This window comes from Pomacea canaliculata, linkage group LG9, assembly GCF_003073045.1.
Source record: "Pomacea canaliculata isolate SZHN2017 linkage group LG9, ASM307304v1, whole genome shotgun sequence".
NCBI classification, from domain to species: Eukaryota; Metazoa; Mollusca; class Gastropoda; order Architaenioglossa; family Ampullariidae; genus Pomacea; species Pomacea canaliculata.
Genome location: NC_037598.1, coordinates 23,431,274 through 23,458,142, shown reverse-complemented (window position 1 = coordinate 23,458,142; position 26,869 = coordinate 23,431,274). Strand labels below are relative to the sequence as shown.

General features: G+C 37.7%; 2 protein-coding genes across 6 annotated transcripts in view; one reads left to right on the top strand and one right to left on the bottom strand.

Moving 5' to 3' along the window:
* Positions 1-234: 234 nt before the first annotated feature.
* On the top strand, positions 235-19,835 carry LOC112571580 (pseudouridylate synthase 7 homolog). Its single transcript, XM_025250666.1, has 17 exons — positions 235-295; positions 950-1,149; positions 1,537-1,729; positions 1,839-1,926; positions 3,915-4,022; positions 4,470-4,599; positions 5,249-5,381; positions 5,809-5,886; positions 6,303-6,368; positions 7,283-7,345; positions 7,668-7,793; positions 7,995-8,208; positions 8,753-8,900; positions 14,793-14,912; positions 17,163-17,232; positions 18,440-18,591; positions 19,301-19,835. Exons 2-17 carry the CDS (start codon positions 951-953, stop codon positions 19,426-19,428), a joined length of 2,016 nt encoding a protein of 671 aa, XP_025106451.1. The 5' UTR covers positions 235-295; position 950; the 3' UTR covers positions 19,429-19,835.
* A 101-nt stretch (positions 19,836-19,936) lies between these two features.
* The window catches only part of LOC112571578 (filamin-A-like), an 83,467-nt gene continuing 76,534 nt past the window's right edge, over positions 19,937-26,869 (bottom strand). For all 5 annotated transcript variants that reach the window (XM_025250660.1, XM_025250659.1, XM_025250662.1 and 2 more), the window contains 9 exons: positions 25,630-25,794; positions 25,333-25,434; positions 24,596-24,733; positions 24,191-24,321; positions 23,820-23,937; positions 23,247-23,420; positions 22,544-22,759; positions 21,975-22,172; positions 19,937-21,847 (listed from right to left, as the gene is read on the bottom strand). In XM_025250660.1, the coding sequence (XP_025106445.1) occupies positions 21,660-21,847; positions 21,975-22,172; positions 22,544-22,759; positions 23,247-23,420; positions 23,820-23,937; positions 24,191-24,321; positions 24,596-24,733; positions 25,333-25,434; positions 25,630-25,794 (1,430 nt within the window). In that variant the 3' untranslated portion in view covers positions 19,937-21,659. The remainder of the gene's footprint in view (positions 21,848-21,974; positions 22,173-22,543; positions 22,760-23,246; positions 23,421-23,819; positions 23,938-24,190; positions 24,322-24,595; positions 24,734-25,332; positions 25,435-25,629; positions 25,795-26,869) is intronic.

The window sequence follows — 26,869 nt, the reverse complement described above, 5'->3', positions numbered from 1 at the left end:
AGTGCTATTGTTTCTGAGTACAAATATTGTAACTTCAAGGTCTCTATTGTTTCACTGAACAAGTCCTAGCACCAAGCAAAAGTCATGATTATCACAGCAACGGTATAGCGCCGATCGAAGTGAGCGTTCTGTCGAATGAGATCTTCCATTTCCAGGCGTGAAGACGTCACAGGAGCGCGCGCGACTACCTTTCAAGAAAAGTCACTCTTAACTACTTCTCCTTAGTTACTTCCCTTTCGTCCAATGTGCTTCATATAGTAGTTGTACCTGCAGATCTCTGTTTTACTCATACCGAGTAAGATATGTTCTATGTTAACTGTCGATGGTGTGTTTTCATGTCAGAGAGTGAGAGTACTAACCTACCTGCAGAAATCTCAAGACGTTTGTTCATTACTGGTAGAAAGTGCTAACCCTTGCAATACTGTCTGGCACGATAACCATCATGTAAACTCTTTACAGTACCTATATCCCTTCATACCTTCATCCATTGCTTTACGTTCTACTCTTGTGCCTCGTCTTTATGTTGTTCATGCGTAACTATGCGTAACTCATTGTCCACTGGCCGTTATCTTTTATTTATCATTACTGGTCTTATCAGAGAGTACGATCTATCTTAGTCGTGATGTTGTGCGTTATAGTTTACATTATTTTTATTGAATTATTCTAAAACTACTGAGTTCTACTATTATAACTGACAACATTTCTAGTTCTTCACAAATCAAATAACCAGTCGCACAAGTGACTTGATTATTCGCGTGTAACCATTTCATAGATCATGAACAGCCAGAAGGAACTTATTTATAATAATTTTATAAAGATAAGAATCTTATGCTCACTTTTTAATATCGTAAACATTAGTGTAACAGTAAGCACACGGACACGACACAAAATGTGAAATAGTCCAGATTTTTCCCTTGCTTATTATTTACAACATTCACTTATTTCTTAGCATGTCAGGCTCACCTGACGACTTCCCACCGGCTAAAAAACAGAAGCTGACAACAGATGGTGGTGCAATCTGTGTCGATGGAGATGCACATGAAGTCATCCTTTCAACTGGAAATGGACTTCCTACTGAAAGTGATCATTGTATAAAGCAGCCAGTTATCAGCACTGAAAGTACTGTGGAATTAATTAGTGCTACAGCAGGTATGACTAGGAATATAAAAATGATAGTAGCCAATGCTAGTTTCAGGCTGAAAATATTTAATGTCCCTCATGTGATGGCCAGCTAAGTGTTTGTGGGACACAAACTTGTATCAATATACCATGTGGCGTGAAAGTTATACGATTTTTTTTTTATAACAATTTCAGTTTTCTTTGGCTTTATTCTTTTTATGGTTAAACTTAACTTCATTAGGAACATAATGTATAACATAGTATACCTAAATATAAAGATATGCAACACTCTTGTACTCAAACATGTGTTTTATTGGTACTAAAACATGCAGTGCAAAGCAGAGTATATTGTAGTTAATACATGTCCTTGACCAGATATTATTATCTAAACTTATATTTCTACTATCCAAATGGCAGAACACGAAAATACTACTCAAAACTCAACTTTGACGTGCAAAGAGAAGCAAAATGATGGCCTACAGCTCAGGACAGATGATATACAAGACCAATCTAGTAAGATACACTTGGGTACCAATGTGTCAGAATTGGATGTTGGAATTACAGAGTTCCTATGCAATCATCCAGGAATCTCTGCCATCATCAAACAAAGGTGAGCTTAAGAAATCAGAAGCATTTCCATAGCCTATTGATTTTATTTTTTTTTTTTTAGGTAGCATGTGGGTAAGTAGTGACAATTTATTTTCATCTTTTGTGTCCAGGTACTCTGATTTTATAGTCCATGAGGTCTCCTTGACAGGAGAGACCATTCATCTTACCTCAACAGAACTTCCTTCTGAAGAACCTGAGGTGTGTTTGCAGTGAAAAATATTTTTATAGTTTTAATTTCCAAATTGATAATCATATACTGATGAAAACATGGCATTTTAAACAGTAAACATGCAGTGGTCGCATAATTTGATACAGCTTTTGGCATATGTACTCCAGACCCTTGCACATAGACACCTCAATCTTACAATACCAGTCAACCTCATGAAAAAAATTTATATGCCTATTACTGTGTATGTAAATGAAAGAAAAACACATGCACACACACACACTCTCTATCTCACACACTTTCACATACACATGTATGCACCACACAGTTTGGTCATGTCTTGTTTGGAACATCTGTTTAAAGCAGTTTTGTAGTTTTTGAATCATAGGATTTTCAAAATGATGTTTGATGCCATGTAATATACTAGAGCCGTCTTCTTAGTGGTTGTAAAATAAACCATATGTTGAAACAAGATTGGATAAAGGGCTATAACTTGCTGTCCCTCATACACTTACATGAAGCAAGCTCTCACTATTTCAGCTTCACTATTCTACCATTTACATTAAAATGCTCAGAGTTAACATGCAATTTTTTAAGTTAAGAACATTTTAGAGACTTACCTGATTGGTGACACAAATCATGCGCAAAAGACTTCATTAATATCACTTATTAATTCCTTGAACATAAAATCACAAGGAGAAATACAAATCTGGAGATATCAAATAAAAATGATTTCCTCACCTGTTCAGATCTCCATTTGGGCATGAAGCTTTGTGTGACACCAGTACTGGTGGCATAATGGCTGACTTCAGCATGGGTGATACAAGTTGCCCAGAAAATATTGAATCTTGAAACCCTATTGTGTTGTTGAACATACAGGAAAGCATAGTGATGGAATAAGAGTTCATAGATTCGCAGACTCATCATTGAAAAGAAAATAGATCAACTTCATTTGGGTGTGTGTAGATCTACTTCTGTCATTTGTAAACGCCACTTTGCTCTTGAATGTTAGCCAGTAGCATGCACACATGCTAAGCAAATAAGAGAGTTGTGAGGAACTGCAAAAGCATCATCTTCCAGGGCCATGCTTATTATAAAGAAGCATGCTTTTTCTCATCCAACAACACAGAGTTGCTGCACAAACACTTGAAGTTATCTTGATAATTATACTTTTAATTTATCTTTTCAAGCCACAGTATGATAGCTATTAATGGCAACACAATATGTTGCTTGTAACATGCACATGGTAAATGATAAGGAACATCATTCCCAAAAATATATCTCTGCTTTTCCTCCTTTTTTTTTTTTAATTCACGTGGGCTAAAGTCTCTCTGCTTTTTTCTGTTATTTATACCAATATCCGCACAAACTGCTATGCCCATGTCAATGTGCAAATCAGTCCCAATAGTAAATTTTCACACTTGAGGCTTTTGTGACAGTATGTAAGCAAACAAACAAACATAAATTTTAATGATCACCTGCAGCTTGCAAAGTTTGATGAATATTAATGATGCTTACCATGTGGTATTGGGAAGTTGTTTTTTGTTGTCTGCTGCCTGAGCATATTGTGTTTGAACCTGAAGATTGCGAAGGTTTAAACAGGTAAGGCTTATTACTTTCAAGGCTAGAGAACAGCATTTTACACTCGTCTTTGCTACTAAAGCACGATAAATCAAAATCTTCAAATCAAGCTGATGTATTGCTCCACGTTCTGGGCGTTATATTCTTATCAAGACATAGCGTGGATGCCACTGGCTGTGACGTCATGTATTCACACGTGGGAGCAAGATTTTGCAGGACTTGCTGACTACAGGTGCAAATTGCTAACTTTCAAATAAGATAATAAATAATCCACTGTGTTTCAGGCACTGAAATTAACATTATATATATATTATCTCTGCCTACTAGAAATCTGTTTATAACTCAAACCAATCTGACAGGTCTTTAAGGCATATCAGTGATTACAAACAAGAAGAGAAAGGTGCTGAAACCTGTATTTTGGTGTTTTTCTTTTTAACAGGATAAGGTTACCAATGATGAAACAGTATCAGTCCTTGACAGAGAAGTGCAGGAGCAGTTGACAGAACTGGCTACATCTGAAGACAAAACACGATCTGTTGAAATACCTGTAAGGATAGACCACACCCTGAGTGCATTTCATTTTCTGTGAGATAAAAATTTTGTTTGAAAAAGTAGCTTCTTTTAACGATTTGTGTCTCTTTCTTGTAACCTCATTTATTTTTATTGCTTTCTTTTGTTTACCCTTTTTTAAAGTAAATATCATTTGTTTTCAGTTTATTTGGATACATTTTTAGAGATTCTGTTAGATTGGTTCAGCAAAATATTTACCTACATTTACAGTGCAAGTAAAATAACATCAGCTTTGTTGTAAAACATTTTGTTAGTGGTGAAGAATGAAATACAGATGTATGAACAACTTTAGATTTGCAAGCATATATGAGCATAAATCTGTGTATAACTACAGGGAGGGTCATATATATGTATGTATCCCTCCTCCTCCTGGGAATTGCATCAGATGACTGGATATTTACATGTACTGTCATGCTTTGCGTAGGCTGGTGAGGATAAGCAAATGCGACAGAATATCCACAAGGCTGTAAAGACTGCATTTCCTATGTTTGAGACACAAACAGATGTCAGGGATGGACAGAAAGTTATTGTCGTCAATTACAAAAAGTCTGGAGGTAAATTTTATGCACCAGATGTCTGTGAAGGGTTTGCATTTTTATGACACATATTGAACACCAAAACTCATTTTAGGTTTGTAAAATAATTATTATGCTCTGGCCGTAATCGCTTTATTAAACCTCCGATGTCACAATAGATGCAAAGAAAACAATCCTAAAGGTCTACACATCACTTTTTTAAGCATATGAGAATAGAGAGTTTGCATATATCTGTGCATGTGTTTTCTTTTGAGGGTGTCAGAGATATACTTATTGCATGATCATTTTTTTGTGTTTGTTTATTTAAACGCCTTGAAACGATGAAATCAATTAAAAGGATGGATTATCTTTCTTCATTATATTCTTACTGGCATCTTCACTTTAACTAAAATATTGCAATCAAGATTTACATTCATATTATGCTCACCTTACCTCTGGGATAAGTTTATTGCCTTGTGCAGCAACAGCACCTTTTAAAATGCTGTAATTAATTTCCACTGAGCCAAAAGTAGATCTTTTTTCATTTGTGTCATCATGCTCTCTTTTCAAAGCTGAAATATCATTAAATATTTTTGTTGCTTAAGTAACATTGTTAACCTAATATTTCTTAGGATTACTTTCCTCTTTACCCAACATAACACGCATCATGCAACTATTTTTGCCCTAGGAAAAGACAGTCGACAGAGCAGTTGTCCAGAGTGGCCTGCAAACAAGAGTAAACTCCCTTACTGCCGCTTTGTGCTGTACAAGGAGAACAAAGACACTATGGATGTTATTAGTCTTATGGCTAAATTTCTGAAGTGAGTATCATAATTTATCTATGAAATATTGTTTGTTTATATATAGTTCTTACTTGTTAATCTTCTTTTAGAAAATCTGTAGAGGATAGACAAGGCACTGTATTTCTGACAACTACACGCTCCAACTCCTCCCCCCACCCAATCATCAGCACCTGACCACCATTTACATTAGTGCACACTTATAACAGGATGGAATCTCTCCTACACCAGACAATCAGCTAACCCTTTTAAGACCTTTCAATACTTTTCATCAGTTTTTGTGTTCATTGAAGCAGGTTTTGGTTGGACCTGGGAAGAAATAGCTGAGGATGTCTATGGTTTGGGTATGTCACAAATAGAGAACAAGCTATACTGATATAAACGTGTTTTTGAAAAAATATTATTAGCATTCTAATATTGTTCACATTTTTTTTGTTGTGCTGAACAGGGTGAAGGAAGGGCTCTTTCAATATGCAGGGACAAAAGACAGACGAGCGAAAACGTCACAGGAAATCACAGCATACAAGTGTGTAAATTTACTTGTTTAAATTTGAAATGGGAGTCATAGTATTTTTGAGTAATTGAATTGAAGATTTTTTTTAAAAAGTGTTTTGTAGGGGAACCGAAACATGGCCTTCAGAGTTATAAAGAATGCTGCTGAATATTTTTTTTCACTAGCTACTCAGAAAAGCCACCAGCATTGGGCCACTGGATGATTCTGGAAAATCTGTTGTAATCAACAAAAAAATTCAAAAGGTTTTCATCAGGGTCATTATGCACAGCATCATGCAAAAGAAAAGGCTTTGTTGTTAATATTGTGCTCGCTACTTTAAGAAATATTCATATAAACTATAAGTGCATTCATCTCAAACCATGTGTTCTTAGCAGAGTGCTTCCATTTGTGTCATTTTTATGATGTGTTCATATTTTACTATTTTGCAGAATACATCCAAAAAAGCTTTCTGGTCTAAACAACGTTTTACGAAACATCAAACTGGGAAATTTTAGGTGATAACTATGTTTTGAGAATATTTATTATTTGGTACAATTTATATATACATATAGTGTGTGTGTAGTCTGTTCTTCAGCTGCAATCATGTCTTTATATTTAAAATGGCCATGCCAGAAAGAAACAAGATTGGTTTTCCTGAATCAAGCTGTGGTAAAAAGTCAAAATACTTGAGGCTTTAGACATGCAGGACGCCAAAATCTGTGGCTAACCTGTTTTTTGCCAAATAGCACTTGGCCAAATGTTTGTCAAACTGATTTTTTGGTCTTCTAATCACACATGCAAACATTTTTGGTATACTTTTTCAGGAACGAGGTGAAATTCATTATATCTACACTTGTAATTAACAAAGTAATATGTAATAAAGGGTTTTTAATGAGATGATAATAAACATGGTATTTATATGTATTTGCCTACTAAATGTAACATGACACATAGTCAATAGAAAACTGTTCTATTATTAAGGACAGGGATTGCCTATTTCAGTGACTGTTTGCCTTTACTACCAGATAAATATTGATAAACCTCATGTTCAAACCTAAGACGAGGAACATATAAACATATGAAAATGGTTGTCCTCAGTACATTTGACACCAAGGTCTTGCAAAGGTTATCTATGTCTCTCACACACATCTTCCCTCTCTGTTCCTCATACTCACTACATGGTAAAGAGCTTCAGAGCTCGCTTTATGGAGATACAGTTATCCATGTGCATGGAAAAAAAATAGTAGATTCACAATATTCACATTCTGGTAAACTGTATCAGGACATTTCTTTCCTGGTTGTGAGCATTTTGATTATGTAACAAAATATGTGCAATACCAGAGTGTGGTAAAGAATCATAATTTATGGTTTTGGGTGACCAAATGTGCAAAGTAGAATTTGTAGAATTTTTTAATTGTTCTATTTACAGGTATGTGGACAAACCTCTCAAACTGGGTGAACTTAAAGGAAATCATTTTACAATTGTACTCAGGTAAGCAAGTAAATAGAACTTCTTTTGAAGTGTGCCTTGCATTTTGTGCTAGTGTGAGATGAGTGGCTGTCACTGTTTATAACATGATGTGTTGTTGCATACAAGGAGTGCTTAAATTAGTAATGGAGATAATTGTTTGAGTGTGTGTTTATCTCCATTCAGCTATCTTTATTAATACTGGTATGTGTGATGTAGCTGTTTCTTTTACTTGCAGCAGTTGTATGTTACATAATTTTACTCTCGCTTCCAAAATGTTGTGTAAGTTACTGATTGCACAAGGGCTGGATTCTTTCAATATTTTAGTGTAGTCTAATTCTTGCAGAAATACAGTGGGTTCAGACGAAGACCTGCAAAGGGGACTGAATTCTTTAAAATCCAAGGGTTTCATAAATTATTTTGGCATGCAGCGTTTTGGTACCACTTCAGTTCCAACTTATGAGATTGGTAGGTGAGTAAAATTTTTTTATATTCTACATTAAGTAATTAATATTTTTCTCAAAAGTTTTATTTTTAATTGACTGAGTGTTTAGGAGCAAACATTTGTAAGAAAGAGAAGATAAGATAATGAGAAATGAATAGCGGAAAGAAATGGAGGGTTGAGTAGACATTTGCTTGTCTGAGGCTGTTGACAGGAGCTTGTATTGTTTAGGGCCTTGCTGAAGGGCGAATGGGCAGATGCCATAGATCTTATCTTGTGTCCACGGACAAGTAACGGATCAAGTGAGAGGTTCCGCCATGTATGGTCACAAACCAAAGACCCACTACAAACCCTGGAGGCTACAGACAGTCGATGCAGCATAGAACGATCACTTCTCAGAGCACTGCAGAAATCTCCCAAGAATTTCCAGGGTGCCATACAGGCAGTAAGTTTTTGGTCATGTTAAAGTAAATATCCTTTTTCATAATTTTTTATATTTTGCTTGAAAGAAGGCAAAAACTGACAAAATTTCCTGTTCTACATTAGCTTATATAATCTACAAGCATTCTGCAGGCCTGACTAGAAAAGGAACAATTGCTACCTGTAAAAATATAAACAAAATGCTACAGCCATTGCTCATATTAACCCTTACCATGCAGAAGTTGTGGATTGAGGTTGACATCCAAAAAATGTTTCTATTAATTGCTAAATTTTACACTATAAAAAAAAAGGTATAAATGATTTGATATTTTTAAGATGTGTAGAATTTAAGTGTTTTATCTGAATGTAGTTTAAATATTTGCTGATTGGTTACATTGACAGCAAAGTATCTGATGTAACATTTTCAGTCATTTAGAGTGAGCAGTGCTCATTAAATGCTGCAGTCATGATGTGAATAGCTATGAAATTAGTACTCTAACTTCATTACAAGATTTATAAAATTGTGAAGTGGATACTTATTTATCACAGCACATGGTGGGTAATTTCAGTTGCCGCGGAACACACGCATGATGTATGTGCACAGTTACCAGAGTCTGGTATGGAACACCATGGTCTCAAAGCGAATCCAAACATATGGTCTGCAGCCGGTTGAAGGGGATATAGTTCTACCTTCACACTCTGGCCAAGATCTGAGGGGTATGTTGATATTGTTTGTCTGAAAACTAATCTCTAAACATTCGAAAACAATCTTGTGGCATTTTCAGTAATGATGACTGGTAAGCAAGAAATCAGCTACTCTTGCATAAAATGAATAGTTTATTTCTTCCTCAGATTTTATTAACATATGCATTTTGACCTCATCATAACAAAAATATTGATTGTTCTTAAAAAAAAAAAAAAAAAAAAAGGGTTGCCTCCCTTTTGTTGTCAAACTACTAGTGTTGCTGCTGAAACCAATGATTCTGAAATCACTGGGACTGTGCAAAAGCCATCTTGTAGGAAATCAACCACACTTAAAATTAAGGACTAAGGGTACAAAATATGTGGTTTTGTTTGCACAGTGACAAAATGTTGTGATGTCATCAGGTGTCCATCTAACTTTTAATCCTGTTGCATAGCTATGTGGCTTGTTTGCAGATTTTTCCAGATTTTTTTAAGATTTCCATTAATTATTCGATGAGCACCTTGTTACAATCTTTGTTAACATTATTACAGTGTTAACTGTTCTTGTTTTTAAATCAAAGCTGCATGCAACTGAGGCATTCAGATCAGTTGCTAAAGCACATACCTTCATCACGCCAAAGAAGATGAAATGCCTTTGATGCAGCTTTCAAGCTGCATATATTTGCAGCTTATTGTGAAAAAAGTAGAGACTTTTTAAACATTTAGTAAGTTGGCTTACAGATGCTTCCAGCAGACCGAAATTTATGATAATAATAATTCCTTGTGGACAGAGGGCATTTTTGAATCAAGGGAGATTACTACAGGTGACATGACTAAATGAAACACTTCTACAATGCTAAGCAGAAAAATGTACCCCCAGGTTAAAAAGACAACCTAAACTATGGTAGTATGAGATACTTTGATATGGTTTGTTTGTGAGAGAGAGAGGGAGAAAGGATTTGAATGATGATGAACGAATTTGTGAAAGGCATTTGATGCCTTCTGATAAGTATAGGCTTGTGGGACCTCATGTGTATGTGATCAAGTTGAGTCCGTCTTTGATTGTTGGATAAGGCACTCTATAAATAAAGATTGATTATTATTTATCAGTTGTTTTTTTTATTTAGCAGAATAATAATAATCAACGCAGAATTTATAAAGTGCATACACATGTTCATAAGGAGTGTGCTTTTAGCCCTTGCGACGAGAACAAGACATCAACAACAGATAAGGATGGAAGGATTAACAATAATAATAATAGTGGATACTTATGCAGCATCGCAACCAAGAAAGATTGCTTTCTCTGTGCATGCCAGTCATGATAAATGAAAGATGGCAGACAGTGGATGGTGAGATATGTTTAGACACGTTAAATAACATAAAGATGAGGTACAAGAGTAGAACATAAAGCAGTGGGTGAGGGTATGAAGGGATGTAGGTACTGTAAACAGTGTAAGATGGAGTCGTTACATGATGGTTCACATGACTGGCAGCATTGCAAGGGAGTTAAGAATAGCAATTTAGGGATAGTACTTAGTTAACAGACATGTTTTCAGAGAGCATTTGAATGTAGCCTTGTAGTCCGAGTGGCGAATGTGATGTGGAAGAGAGTTTCACTGCTTAGCAGTTGTCCGTATGTGACTGTCTTTGTGGGAGGGAGAGGTAGAATGCGGGAATATGATTAGGAGTGAAGGTTTCAGGCAAGAAAGAGAACAGACAAGATTTCAGTAAACTAGTGGGAGGAGGAGCCATCAAAGAATCCATAGTACAGAGTTGAGAGCATGTAATCTATTCTAGCTTTAACTGGCTAGCCAATGAAAAGAGTGAAGAAGTGGTGTGACGTTCGGATTTGCAAGTTCGGAGAACAAGACGAGCAGCTGAGTTTTGGACTTTCTGAAGCTTACCAATGAGTTACTGTTGGCAGCCAGCAAGAAGAGAGTTGCAGTAGTCTAGTTTAGACAGAACAAAAATGAAAAGATGAAACTTTTGCTGTCTGAAATGTACAGAATATGACGAATGGAGCTGATCTTCTGGAGCTCATAGTATGCAGAATGACAGATGTGAGAAACATGCTTATCAAGAGACATGTCAGCAGACATTATGTAACCTAAGTTACGTATTGAAGTGGGGACTCCTGTGTGAATAGAGACTGATGGAGACACGCAGTATTAATGACTAAAGACAAATATAGAAAACATCAAGAGGGATCAGGTAAAAAGAATTGAGAGTATCGTGATTCTGGAGAGGAAGATGAGTAGGGAAGTTTGGAGACGGACTAGCATTGTGTGGACTGTTGTAAGGAGTAATGTTCAAGGAAGAGGTGTGTTTTCAGTGCACATTTAAAGGATTCATTGGTGGGTAGGTGGCAAATATGGAAGGTGAAAGAGTTTCATTGTTTTGCTGCACATAAATTAAAAATCCTTTGACCCTATGTTGTTGTTCCATCATCAGACGAAGAGTGGAGTTGTCTAGCTGTGATGTAGGGGAAGAGAAGTTCAGAGAAATAGAGCCAACAACAGTTCATGAAATTCCACGCTGGTGATTTCGATCTAAAGGACACTTCGTTTTTTGTTTTGTTTTTTAATTAAACAATACATATACAAAACATTAAAAAAAAAAAACCACACACTACCGCATACAAGGACACTTCTTGATCATGAAGCTTCACTGAGGTTTTGCAGGCTCCCTGCAAAGAAATGAAAACACAGCACAGACAGTTTGCACTGAATGTGAGAATGGATGGGTAGTCAGAATAGCTCTCATATGTCAAAAAGAACTTCAACCACTCATTTCAGAAAAAAAAGAAGCCTTTGTATCTTCAGTGTCAGTCAAGCTTGTCTTGCTATGCTGTGATGTGATTGCTGTTTTGATAATCAAACGGCAACACTTGTCATCTCATTCCAAGCTTCATTTTCTTTTCCCTGAAGGATCCTACCATCAGCTGAGAGCTGAAATAGACCACAAGATAAACAGCGAAGATTTATGTTGTGACAGGACAAGAAAAGCATGCACATATGTGTGCTTTGTATTGTGTGCGAGTGCTTGCAAATATAATTGCTGATGCGCTTTTGGCCACTTTGCCCTGGATGTTCTGTTCCTGGATGCATGTCACAAAATGAAAATTGGAAACAGTCTGTAGCACTTTCCTTAGTTACAGAGGTATAGTGACATTAGTCAGTGTTCTACAATATGTACTCTGGGACAGACTGTAACATCTCATAGGCGGATTTTATTATAATTTTGGAATCAGCATTCCATAGACCACTTGCTTCTCTGCATTAATACACTGCCCAAGTCTTCTACATGACGGCAAGTTACTGGTGTTTAAGCACAGTGTGTTGTTTTAGCCAGTCTGCTGGCTGTGAGCCTTAGCATGTTACCAGACAGTCGATATCTTACAGCTGGCACTCTTTGGGAGCTAACAGTTAAAAAAATAAGCAACCAATTAGCAGACCAGTCAGCTTGGCATCACATTACAGACAGCTGTAACCTACCCTCAGGAACAAAAAGATTATTTTTAAACAGATAAATCAACCTCCAATTAGATCAACATTAAGATAAATCTAAGAGAAACAATTTTGCTGCTTTTGTTACCCTGATAACAACTTGTACTGTCTAAATTTATGACTAGGGGTCATGCTAGATAGACCTTCAAAACAACAAACATTTTTTAAAAGGTACAGTTTTATGTTCACAAATTACACAAATAAGTGAATGATCTCCTTCTTAGACATGAGAAATGCAAAAAGATGAATTCTTCTTGCAATTCGCAGACTATGATTTAACACTGATAGGTGCTTCAGATTTCAGAATCCAAATGTCTTGTATTCATCAATCATGCTGTTCATTCAAATGTGAAAAAATGTGAGAGATGAGAATAGTTTCGCGTGCATAACATGTGAACTATTTTTAAATGGGTTTTTTTTTCTTTTTTGATTTTGTTTTTTGCAGTTTAGGCAATAGAATATTAACGTTGTTTGTTATAACCTACTATACCAAAATTAAAACTGTTGTGAAAGATGATCCCCAAACCCATTTTCTTATCTCACATTTGAATTTGTTTTTTTTTTTTGGTGGGGGGGGGAGGCTTAAACATTTATTACACATTACAGTATGTTTATACAATGATTTACAATAAATTACATTTACAAGGCATATTGTATCTAATATTAACAGTAAAAAAGCAAAAGAATCAACAAACAGAATAACAGATTTATCAATAGAATTAGTATTTATGTCAACCGCACAGGCTGCTTATAGGGAAGCCATTGTATTGCTTTCATTTCCATTGTTATGTTAACATTTACAATTATCTATAGATTGTAGTAATCTAATAAAAGTTTGGTGTTTTTTTTTTTAATTTAGATGAGCATATAACATTTTCCATGGAGTAGAATTACTAGTTCGAGTGAGACATTTTGTTTGACTTGAAGGATGGTCAGCAAGGGGTAAAGGGACGTTGTACCGTCTACATTTTTTTCAATCGTTTTGTTAAATAGCACTCAAAGCACCTCAAGCACCCGAGTTTAGAGCATGTGCTATACCTGTAACTTAGAAGCATTCGTGTAACCTGTATTCAAGAAGAGAAGACCATGACACAGCATACCTCTGCAAACCAGGCTTTTTGCTGCAGTATTCAGAGCAGCCTCCACAATTTTCTTTTGGAAACTGAATCATTGCAGTTATCTGAATGGACTCTTAGGGTGCAACCATTACTCACAGCAGGTTTGACTGTGCTTCTCAAGGGGGAGCTAGAAATGAGAAAGGCTTGGCTGCATATTTTTAACACTAGTTGTTTATGGTTCATTATTGTTAGTAATGAAGAGATTCTTTTGGGTAAAAAGAAAAGCTGAGGTGGGGGTGGAAATTGAGGGCATAGGACATAGAAAGGTATGTTTGGAGTTTTGAAAACTTTTGCTATGTGGCTAGACAGAAACAATGTGAGTGTGAAAAAAAAAAAGAATTCCATGGCTGCAGGTTCCGTGTATTTAGCCATTTTGTACAAGCCTTATTGAGACTTTTTTGTGGAATGAAGATGGTTGTGAGCAAACAGACTAGCATGTTTGAGCAGGTTATAGTACCTGAAGCAATAAATTCAGCTGACATTGGAACCATCACGCTTCCTGGCACCAGACTTGATCACAAGCAAAACGCAAAATCTGCACCTTGTACTCTTCCATTAAATTTCAGGGTGTTTTATTTTATTTTATTATTTTTTTTTTGTTGTGCTTTTCTTTGGATTGGGGGAGGGGGCGTGGGAATAGATGATTGTTGAAGTAAGATGATAAGATGATGCTATTATCTCTTGTTATTCAAGATACCATGTATGGGCAGGGGACTTCAGAGTTGCTCAGATTCTTTGTGAGTTAGATAAGACTTTATTTATCCAAGAGAGCAGTAAGAGGATGAGCTGGGAGAGTAACTTTGTTTAGCTGATGCTGGAGCTGAGGTAACAGAACTCAAGACCCTGTTCATGGTTGGTAGAGACATTGACAACAACAATTCATTTATTGAATAGGGTGATAGTATAAGCAGTGTGCTTTTTTACAGCTAGCTCTCACCTAAAAAGAAAATAATTTGTTTACTGAACAAGAAAATATTGCTGTATCAACATGCACAAAATACTTAGATGATTTGAAGAGAGAAGGAGTGAGCTCTGGAGTTAAACAAAGAAAGGCTTGATAAACTTAGTTTAGGCAGATACTGAGTAAATATGTCTTACTGCTATTTCTGTAAGAGATGAGGTGAACTGTTGACATGACACAACAGTCCTGGACTTTTTCCAGTGGAGTATCTTAAACCCTGTTAGCATTTATTACAGTCTGTGTGTGTAAGAGAGAGAGATGCACTGTAGTAGGTTGGGAGGTCTACTTTGTTTTTTATATTTGTCTATTCATTCACTCTGTATGTGTGTGCAATTTTCAGATGAAGAGCCAAAGAAAGTGCAGCCTGTGGTTCTAAATGAAAGCAATCTATCACTGTATTCTATCTACGACATTGTGTTACCTCTCCCAGGACATGATATTGTCTATCCAGCTAATGAAGGTAATTATCTTTTGTTAGTTTCCATAGAGTAGTGGTGCTTATAGAATGAAGAGCCTGCTTGTACTTCATTAACATTTGTTTCCTTTTCTTCAAAAGTGCAATGCAACATTTTCTGAAATGTTTCTGTGATGTCAGCATGTTTGCATGGCTATTTTTCTATTTTCCACTCTCCTTTCGCTTCTTACAAAGAAAACAAAAAAAACTCCAAAGCATTGCTGGTATCAAAAGTTTTTTTAATTGCCTACAAATGTAGTTCCTCTTTTACATCAGCTTCTGCACCACCTCACAATATTTCAACCTCTATCTATCTATTCCTCTTCGTGCATCAGGTTGCACATAAGGCCTCAACCAGAGTCCGCCACCGATGTCGATCGGCTGAAACCCGCTCTAGGTGACCCCATGTCCAGCCCTTTCCTTTCATCTCCCTTTCCACTGTTCTTCTCCAAGTTTCCTTTGGGCGGCCTCGTTTTCTTCGGCCGTCTGGAGTCCATCGTAGGGCGACTCTGGAAAGGTCTGCTGTCTGCTGGCGGAGCACATGTCCAATCCATCGCCAACGCCTTCGTTGAACCTGCGTGGTGATGGACTCGGTTTCAGTTCTTCGGTGGAGTTCTTCGTTGCTGATGGTATTTGGCCAAAAGATGTTAAGTATGCGCCTGAGGCATCTGTTTTGGAAGACGTCAAGCTTGTTACTGATGGTTTTGGTCATCTTCCATGATTCTGATCCGTAAAGGAGGGTGCTGATAACATTTGACTTGAAGATTCTCAGTTTGATCTTCTGGCTGATGTTTTTTGCCTTCCATGTGCTCCTGAGTGAGGCGAAGGCCTGGCTGGCTTTCGCCAGTCGGGCTCGAATCTCCACCTCCGCATCCCCGGTGTTTGACATTTTGGACCCAAGATAGGTGAAACTGTCAACTTCCTCAATCTCTTCTCCATTTAGTTTGATGCCGTCTTGGACTCTGGCGTTCACTCTCATACTTTTCGTTTTCTTTGTGCTGACCTTCAAGCCAAGGTTTCCAGCTGTTTCTGAGAAGGCCTTTGTTTTTTCATGCATGTCTTGGTGGCGGTGTGACAGCAGGGCAATGTCATCAGCAAAGTCCAAGTCTTCCAGCGTTGTTGTTGCTGTCATAGTCATGGTCCATCTGATCCCTCTCCTCTCACTGTCGGTGGAAGTCTTCATGATCCAGTCCATGGCCAGGATGAAGAGGAACGGCGACAGAATGCAGCCCTGCTTCACCCCGGTACTGACGTTGAAGGGGTCTGTGAGCTCCGTGTCACAGACAACCTGGGATTTGAAATCGCTGTACAGCATTGCAATGACCTGAACAAGTTTTGCAGGGACTCCGTAATGCCTCAGGATCTTCCATAAGGACTCGCGGTGGATGCTGTCAAAAGCCTTCTCCAGGTCGATGAAATTGATGTACAGCGGTGTGTTCCATTCGTTGCTCTGCTCCAGAATCTGTCGCAGAATGAAGATGTGTTCGGAGCAGGATCGCCCAGGACGAAATCCTGCTTGCTGTGGTCGGAGGTCTTTCTCAAGAGTTGCCGTCAGTCTTGACAAAACAATCTTGCTGAAGACCTTGCTGGTGAGGGAAAGAAGTGTTATGCCCCTCCAATTATTGCAGTCTCCAAGATCTCCTTTCTTGGGTAACTTGAAGATGAGCCCTGTCTTCCAAGCAACAGGGAGCTGCCCTGATTCCCAAACTTGCTTGAAGATTTCAGTCAGCTTGGGAGCTGTCACATTTATATCTGCTTTCAACATCTCTGCTGTTATTCCATCTGCCCCTGGTGCTTTGCCGCTCTTCATTGTCTTGACTGCTGCTGTCACTTCTTCCAGGCTTGGTGGGTCTGTGCAGATGTCAAGGTCTATAGCTGCTGGCTGGATGTCTGCAAGCTGAGGGGGATCTGGTCTGTTCAGAACCGACTCAAAATGTTCCTTCCAGCGCTGTAGTTTTTCTGCCTCTCCCTCGATGACATTACCGTTCACGTCTTTCAACCTCTACACCCTCCCAAAAAAAGTGACAGCTCTGTTGCAACCACCCAGACTATCTTTCTCATCAAACACTCCTAAAGCAACCAGTCTTTAGTCCTTTCTCACATTTTTCATTCATCTTTCCTGAATAATAAGAGTTATCAGTTCTCACTGACTTTATGATTTATGATACATAATATAGTGGCCACAGTAGCAAATATCGGGTTTTTTTAAAATTTTGTTCTGTTCATTGATAAAATCTTGTGATTCTCTTTCTGTAGTTAAAACCTGGTATGAGATGTATCTTTCCAAAGATGGCTTTGATATCAACAATCTGCAAAGAAAAAACAAGTGAGTGTGATACTCTTGAGTTGTATTCATTTCACAGAAACATAATTTTTATTTATTATAATATGTCTGTTTTGTTGTAGTTTTTTTTTTTTTTTTTGAGAGGGGGCGATAGGGGAGGGGTTCTGATCAAGTTTATTCGACTCTGTTTCTAACTGACCAAAGTATGCTACTGTGAGTGACATAATCATTAGATTGGGTGCATGAATGTTTGTGTGTGTGTGTGTTTGTGTGAGTGTGAGCATGCATGTTGAGGTTCATATCTACTTTGTGGAAGATATTACAATAAGATTTTTTCTATTGTCATCATTATGATTATCCATCTGTTAATTGGTCCTTCATAGTTTTCTAAACTGCTTCCTCGGAGATCCTTAGTCACATACAAAAATGACTGTAGTTACTAGGCTGTTGCCTAAATATTAAAACCTATAGCAGACAAATCTGACATTCAGCAGATCTACATTCATGCATTGCCCATAGCTATCAGTTCCACTACTTACTGCATTTATTTATCCACTGCCTATGCATATCTGTTCCTCTACTGACTGCATGCATAGACATACTCATAGACATGCATAGATGCTCATTCAAATGCTTGCACTACACACAGTGCTCACAGGGTTCAAGGAGACACATTCAACATTTAGTCCTAACTCATGCTACAGTGGAGTTCATTACTTTTACATAAAACTGTTTCTCAGGTGGGATTTACTGGATGGGACATGTCTGTACCTAACCTAAGAGAGGATACATGAAAATAAATCATTGGCTGGGTGTGACTTGTCAGACATGATCATTCATACAAAATGCGCTGAGTATAGGACCAGAATGTCCCCACTAAGGTGAACATTTTCAGCAGGTACAGAAAATAAAGTCGTTGCTGGGCCTTCTTGATGATAGATATTATATTGTTGTCCCAGCTGAGGTCATTTGAGATGTTAGTTCCCAGGAACCAAAAATGGCCATCCTGCTCTAGCCTCACTGTTGAGAATAAGAGGTTCCACATTGGTCTCTTTTCCTGCGTGAAAAACAAACTGAGAGATGCAAGTTTGTGGTATCTTAGTCAGAGGACCCCATCCATCCTTTCAGAGCCAACAGGTTAAGAGACTGATATTGATGAAGATGAGAAGGAGGTGGTAATGGCAGTAAAGATATTTTTATGTGTACAGACTGTATGACTGAAAACTAAATATCAGTGTTTACTCAACAGAGATTACTCATTACCTGGGGCATATCGGACTATGGTTGTGAGACCTGCAGACCTGGAGTGGCGGACCTTTCTTTATGATGACTACACCATACCGCTAGCTCTCAGTGACCTTGACAGGCTGGAAAATATCTCAGAGCCAAAGTCGTGTCCAGGTAAGGTAATCTGTGGATTGGTTTCTCCACAAATTGTATCAAACTGTTTCCCTCCCTATAGAAGCTGCTTGGATATTTTTTAATGCAAATTACAACTGCATGAGCAGGTTCTGGTACTGCATCTAGTTAATGTCTTGTGCACCTGCTATGATGCTTCAGTGGATTTATGGAAAGTATGCACTCGACAAACAAGAAAAAGCTAGAGCTGCCTCAAAGAATGCAGAGTGAACATTAACAAACAAATGCATTAGCAAACAAATGATTTTAAGCATTCATTTTGGAAAAAAACAGTAAGTGTTTGTATTTAAAGAATATCTTACAATCTTGAGGTATTTCTTTTAAACTTTTGTGAAGATATTTTTAATTACAGGATGAATTTAGCGTGCATATTTAGGTGGGGTTTCTGGGGCTTAAGGGGTGATTTGATGCCAGTTGACCATACAGTGTGGTAAGGCAGTGATTCGGCACCAATACAGTGAGGATCTCAACCTTTGCATTTGTTTACAAGGAATTAGGATTTTATTTTGCTTAGGGAACACACAGAAGATTCAAGTTATGTTTTGATTTCGCTTAAGAATTTAAAACTGGGAGGAATTCATTCCTTATAATATGACCCAAATTCCTGTAGTGAATGAATCACAGACAACATGATTGTAGTAGAATGATTTTTTTTTGTAACTTTTGGTGCATTTTTTTTTTTAACTTGCAGGAGGCAAACTGTGTGCTGTGAGATTGTCCTTCACCTTGCCCTCTTCCTGCTATGCCACAATGGCCTTAAGAGAGGTGTTGAAAACAGACACCTCTCCATCACACCAGATCACCCTGAATGTCACGTGATGCTTCTGCTAGTGTCTGCTCCTGGCTAAAACATCATTAGTGTGTGCACAGATATATGATTAAAAAGTTTCTGTGAAAGCACCATACAGAAAGGTGTTTATGCTCTGGGCTTATACTGAGCAGGTTCAGGAGTGCAATGTGGATAACGTTTGTATGATGAATATGTAACAAATGTCATCTGGCCTTTTATGTGTCAATGTTTGGACTAGCATGTCAAGATGAATATTCAAAACTAGCTTTTATACCCGCTAGAGACATCACTGACACACATACTGTGATGTATTAATCATGTTTTAAACTTGGTCAAGACCATTTGCCTGGTGCCTGTGCAGATCTTTTGATGACAAGAAACTTGCCTTTAACAATGTGAATTTTGTCCAAGAACAATAAAATTATTTTAATTTGGCCTTCAGAGTCACATCTTGGTGAACTATATTGTTGCATGAATGCTAAAACATCATGTAATTACGTGTACATCCAATCATCCCTCATTAAGACACAAATGTCGTACAAATTCAATATTTTATTGCAATAAATTTTAGCCTACAACGCTCGTGCTATATCTTTTTAAAAGCAGTTTTCAAAATGTAGATTACATCTTAAAACATTGTAATGTTGCCCAGAAGGCCAAGAAAAGCAGGCTCAACAAAGCGACTGTTGAGCAAGCAAAAACTATACTTTCAAAAAAAGGTAATCTTTGCTAGAAATACTAATGTCATGTTCAAATTCTAATATCTGTACAGAAGGGAGATGGGGCTCAAAAAGATGTCACCTAATGAAAGCTCTACACACCAATATCCAACTGAAAACAATTGGGAGGGGGAGGGGGGAAGCAGGTTGGTGGGCGAAAAGAGCAGAATAATAACTAATACCAAATAAATGTTCTCTTGCCTTGAAATGGTAGAGCAATACAAAACCACAGTTATACCATGAGCATCAAAGCATGATGAATTTTCAACAAGCACAGTCAAAATCCCAAATGAAACAAAACAGAACCATATTATGGTTACCTGAAATGTATTTTGACATGGAATAAAGATACAATACACATACATATACTTTCAACCCTGTTCCAAGAACACGCCAAACAAAAAAATAAAGTTAAAAAATATTACGTCCTCAAATATAGACAGATGTCTTGCTTTAAAAGTGGAAAGAATAAGTCCTTGAGTAAAGACCAGGTTTCCAAGGCAAAAACATCCAAACATCAATGCTTATAGATTGGTTTGTTATTTTAGAGTTGAAAATGAAGTTCCAAAAAATGTATGCGCGAGGTGTATGTACTCCATGTTGTTAACCCATCAACTAGCTGTGTTTGCGAGCTGTGACTGAAGGTAATTTGCATATCAACTCAAGACGCATCATACAATTGTAAAACAAATCTTGTTCATGAAGAAAAGAGTGAGTCATAAGTTGCATGGATGTTTATAGTTTTTGAAATCTGTAGCAGCACCTTCATATCTCGGACATCATGAAGTGGAGAGTGGGGGAGGGAGCAGAAAAGGGTGGAGGGATCTTCTCACCTGCTACAACTGGTATACTATATGCTACATGTATGATGGCAAGGTATGCTTTATCACACAGGAAAAGGAGAGAAATACATCCCAGCATCCAAAAGACTTGGGTTTATTTTAAAAAGTCATTAATGCAAAGTATCGCCAGTAATAACCTCATAAACATCACATGTTAAACTTCTTAAATAAAACATTTCTTTTGCAATTTCCTTTTAAATTTTTTCTCTATGCTGCTTATCTTCCATGTAACATGTTTTAGTCAGTCTTACCACACTGACAGCAAACAACAAACAAGAGCACTTATAACAGCATCATATGCTTGCATATGTTTTTGAATGTCTGGACGAAATTTTACTGATGTTTATCTTTATAAAAAGGAGCAAAAACTCTTAATTTTTTGCTGCTGCATAAGCTCCTTGTCAATATCGTAATAAAATAAGTTTAAGGCAAAATTAACAGATATTATAATATTTCGTATTGAAAACCGCCACAGTAAACACTTTGTGGTGTCGTTGCCACATTATCTAACTTGAAAAAGTTCAAAGTTTATAGTGTATAAATGATGTATCATTCGATGATGTCCCAACAAACATAGCAGTGTCTCCAGTAGCAGTGGCTGTTTTCACTTGCTCTCACCGACTACAAACTGTGATATATTGCGGATGGAACTGACTGGTAGATTTTGCATCACATGACCAAAGTCAAGAGACAGTGCCTTTAGACAACTTCCACAGCAAATGGACTGCCAGGGATGTCCTCCTCACCCCATCGCACAATAAGGATGTAGTTGCCTTGCGTTTTGACTGTGTAGTTTATGGTATACTGGTTGTTGCCTGCATACTTCACCACCAGCTCTTCGCATGGCTGTTTGGGGCCCATCATGCCGACGTAGAGGATGTTGTTACCTGTGAATAACAAAATTCAGCAGATGTGTCAAGAAGTCAGGTTACTGCACAAAGTCAGCAGATTTCTTTGCGGACAAAAGTTAAGGTAATATATCAAAGAGAGGAACATTCCGGTGTTAAGACCCACCTGCTCCAGTGGTGTCTACAGTGAAAGTTGCTGTCTTTCCACGGAAAGCCTTCGTAAGACCATTGCCCTTGGCGACACACTTGCTGGCATCAGATGAGAACTTCTGTATGCCACTGAACTTAGTGGTTGTGCTTGTCTTGGTCACTGTTTCCACGACAACAGAAGCATGCTCCTGAACGCTGCTTGCCTGACCAGCACCTAAGAAGGCAGAGGTCAAAGGATGAGATACAAAACCCTTACAAGTTGACTATACATCCAAGATGGGAGATAACAATAGTCAAGGAAAGTTCAACCCTACACACTTCAACACCAGTTTATGCAGCCTTGCATCATGGAAATTGTATGCGTATGTCGCGTTGCGTAAATTACATGATTTATAAGCAGATCCGTTAGTTCTGGTGGTGTACTCTTGTGAATATTCTATGCAACATTTACTTTTATTTCAAGTTCTATGCTACTGTAATTTCCTTTAACACAGACACCACAGACTTTAATATTTTGTTTATATTATTTTGTGGCAACAAATCTGTCAGCTCAGAAGGGGAGGTCGCAACGTTCTCCACACTTACCTTCCACTCTAGCCTTGAATGGGCTGCTGGCTATGTTGACACCAGCATATCTGATAGAGATGAGATAGTCGCCTGGAGCCTTCGGACAGTATGTGAACTCGTATCCTTCATCAACTTCCCGACATTCTAGTTTGACCTTTGATGGACCCTCTACCGTAACAGCCAGTGCACCAGCTCCAGCATTAACAGTATTCACAATAAACTTAGATGTTTGTCCTGAAAGTGCAAGATTAACAGAATGATATCATGTCTGTTTTTAGATTTTATTTTGAACAGATATGCAGGTGATAAAATGTTACGTAAATTCTAACTGCCATTGCTCATTAAAGTTAGGAACACCTCTAGCCTGTCCCATTAACTGCAGTTCAGGATCAGCAAATACACTCTCATTCAAGATAGAATGGTAATGATAAGGACCCACTGTAAGTAGTAATAATCTTAAGGTTGCAGTTTATGTAATAGTAATAATGACTGTCATGTAAGACAGGGTGTAAAACTATGTCATCATATTGCTACCTTACTTTATCATTTTTATAAATCTTCTTTTGTATACACATACTTATGATACATTAACTCTTTAGATCACAGTGTCATTTAGATATTGAAAAGCAGACATGTCAGAAGCTTAAATAATGGAAATCCTGATGTATGCATTCCTCTGAATCACTCAAGCAGCAGCAAATAAAGAATGAAAAACACTGACCAGTGGTGCCTGTATGAAGTCCATCACCATAGGCTGTGACTTTGCCAGCATCAGCTGCATCCACCTTGCCAACCATGATTCTGAAGGGTGAGTCAGGTATGTGGTAGCCATCAAACAGAACATGAACGTAGTGCAGTCCGTTCTCACGTGGGATGAAGCGCACAGCATACTGGCCTATCAAAACATACAGCACAGGATTCATGTGCATCTCATTGTTTTTGTTTGAGGACTGCAGGACACACGAACAGTTTATGCCTTTTTATTGTACATATATGAATAGTTAATGCCTCTACATGTGTGAACAGTTTGGCCTCTTTATTGCATGTGAACATTTTACACTCCTTGATTGTATTGTATGAACAGTTTTTGCCACTTTATTGTACACACGTGAACAGTTAAAGCCTATTTGTTGTACATATGTGAACAGTTCACACCTCTTTACTGTACAGAAGCTAATTTTTTACTCAAGCACACATCTTTTCTTGCAAGGTTGTTATTATGTCCTTACAAATGAAGCAGGCAACACCACACTGAACAAAAGTCACCAACACCGAACTAAGTCCCCAAACTCACCATCGTCTACCTCCTGCACCAATGCCTCCTCCTGTGAACCAGAGGGCGACACCACCTGAGCTCGCAGCTTGCCTTTAGCACCATTGAAGTTGACAACGAAAGCAGCAGGTTTGCCCACCTAAAAAAACAAAACATCAAATGTCAGCATCAGTAGGTTTAAAGTTGATACATGTGCCAATAATACAGCAATGGCATTAGTCATTCTGATCATCTTTCCATAAATGTAACATTTCCAGGATACTGATGGGCCTGAACAGAACCCAAATATTCACATAATTTTCTCAGCTGCTACTTGTGACAGAGAAATAGTCATCCAACTTAAAGAGACAAGCTCAATATCTCAGAAATGAATGAGGTTTTGATGAGCCTACCTGCAGACCCCTGTCCTGGAGAGATGTCACTGACAGTTTGCGGGCATCCCCAATGCTGGGTGTAATAGGAACACGGAAAGGTGACTCAGGGATGTGTTCATCGTTGAATTTGATCGAAACGTAGTATTCACCTGGTTGTACAACAAAATTGCAAACATCACACTTAAAAAATTCACAGACTAATCTTAGATGACGTTTATGTATATTTTTAAAAAGTAAATTATAGCTAGTTACATCAGAAGAGTGAATTTCCTGTCTGAATTAGAATCAGATTTAAAAATACTGTGAATTAGAACCAGATTTTAAAATACTGTAATTGTAAAAAAACTGCACACTAACAAAAATGCAGACATCTGTTTGTCTTATTTCCTATCCTACACCCATGTACAGATAACAAGAAGTTACCAGGTTCAGAGACGGTGTATGTCACGCCACAAGAGCCATCTTTCCTGTCCTGGAAGTCAATCTCTGCCTTCGAGGGACCTTCCACAGCAATGGACAGACCACCCGCTCCTGCCTCACGGGTATAGATGTTGAAGTCACCTGAGGCAGATGTCAACACCATCATCTCCCATCCCAGCAATGTATAGATTATCACCAGTAAATGGGAAGAAATATGCAGGCTCAACATTTATTTTAGGACTACTCACTCTGATTTTTGTAAGAGAAGAATGTTGTCAGAAAGATCAACAAGATTAACATTGCAGTGAGACACGGCTATAATTTAAACAAAGACTAAGAAAAACACTGCAAGTCATCAAAGTAATACAGACAAACATTCTATTTGAAATCTTTTAGCCAGGATCTAAATGCCAAATTATAAACACTGAAAAGATAACCTGAAAGATAAAAAATTGGACTGAAACAACAAACTTATCTTTGCGACATCTAATTAGCAGCAAGACAAAACCTGTGGTTTAAAAGCTTTTACTGTATGTCTTTCTGAAGTGCAGATACATAACAGAGATTCTCAAAGTGAAGATAACAAGAAGAAGCAAAACTAAATTAGGCAGACCAAAGACAAGCACATTTATAAACCAAAGAAAAATAAATTGGCATCACTTAACAAAATAAAAAAATTAAGAAAAAATATACAAATACAGCCTTACTTCCATGAAGATTAATGTGTTAGATATACTCACAGGGCTGCTGCACTTCTCCCCTCTCCAGACCAGGACCAGCTGCATGCACCTTGTGAGAGCCTCCACCAGTTATGGGCCCAACAGTGAACTCAAATGGACTGCCTGTAACGACACAACGTAACACAGTGAACAGTTCTATCAGTGCTTCCATGCATTCTTAGGGAGTGGGTTTTCATAAGAATGCATTTATCTGCTGTTTAAAATGGCCTTTAACCAGTGTATCATCTGTCAGTGTGACAAGAAGTTGATAAAAATCTGCCATCCACTGCTCCATGCCTGTGACCTGTGAGGTCTTACCTGGGATGTGCATATCCTTATGCTTGACGCTGACAGTGTGAATGCCCATTTCCTTGGGAACAAATTTGATGCTGTAATGGTTGTCATCCAGACTGACAACATCACACAACTCAGAGAGTCCGGAGGGGCTCTTCACTGAGGCTGTCATATCAAATGGACTTGTACCTGCCAAAGAAAAATATTGGACTTCAAGAATCTGGAATTATCCACAATAGGAAGAAAGCAATAAATGAATTATCTGAACCTGAAATTATCTGTGATGAGAAAATATGAACATGACCATCATTTATTCCATCATCGAAGTCTTACAGACTTTACAAAGCTGTCTGATTTTGTGGAATTTCATCTGAAATAAATGCCAGTAAGTGGGTGCAAAGGTTAGTGGCATGATCAAACCATTATTGATGTTGGTGGTAGCAACAATGGAGATGACAATGCTATAGACTTAACAAGAAAACAATAAATGAAAAGATGAAATGAAATAATAAAAATGATAGAAGCTCTGAAGTAAACATTTTCTTATTGAAAATGAAGTTTCAAGATAAAACATTATCTGAGAGCAGCAGAGATAACACAACAGGCTTAAAGGGTAAAGATATTTCACAAAAAATAAATAATGCACAAAATCTTGATCAAAGCCTTGTAAGATCTACAAGCTTGTAGATAAGGAGTCCCATAAGCTAGCGACTGCAAAGGCAGTGAATGCAAGTGGTTCACTGTGTCTAGTGGAAGGCCGACCCCAACCTTCTGCTTTTGCCACTTTTGCCTTCCCTGATAAACTGTGTACCCATTTCTGACAATCAGATGATATGGTGGGCAAGGAGTGTTTTCTAACTACTAGCCCAGCTAAGGACTTAAACTAGCAATCTTCTGCTTCATGGCAGAGTGCATTAACCACCCAGGAAAAGCTGCGTAGTTATACCAGCCAAAGAAAATTAAGAAAATGGATACCAACTGCATGTGCATTAACCATAAAGGACGCTTGATCACCCCTCATAACGGAAGCTCCAAGAATAGAGCACTAAGCAACCACAAGGCAGAAAAAAGTCTGAAAGAAATATTTAATGCATGGAACACAGAGGAGTTCAAGATCATATGAATAATTCTGACAAGGATTACCCAGAAAGCAGGAAATAAACAGAGTATACTATAATTTGTCTTCATGAATAACCTCTTCAGTGTTTTAAATTTACAGCAGACAAAAAAAGTTAAATGGTGCCAAATAAACTAAGTAAAGATA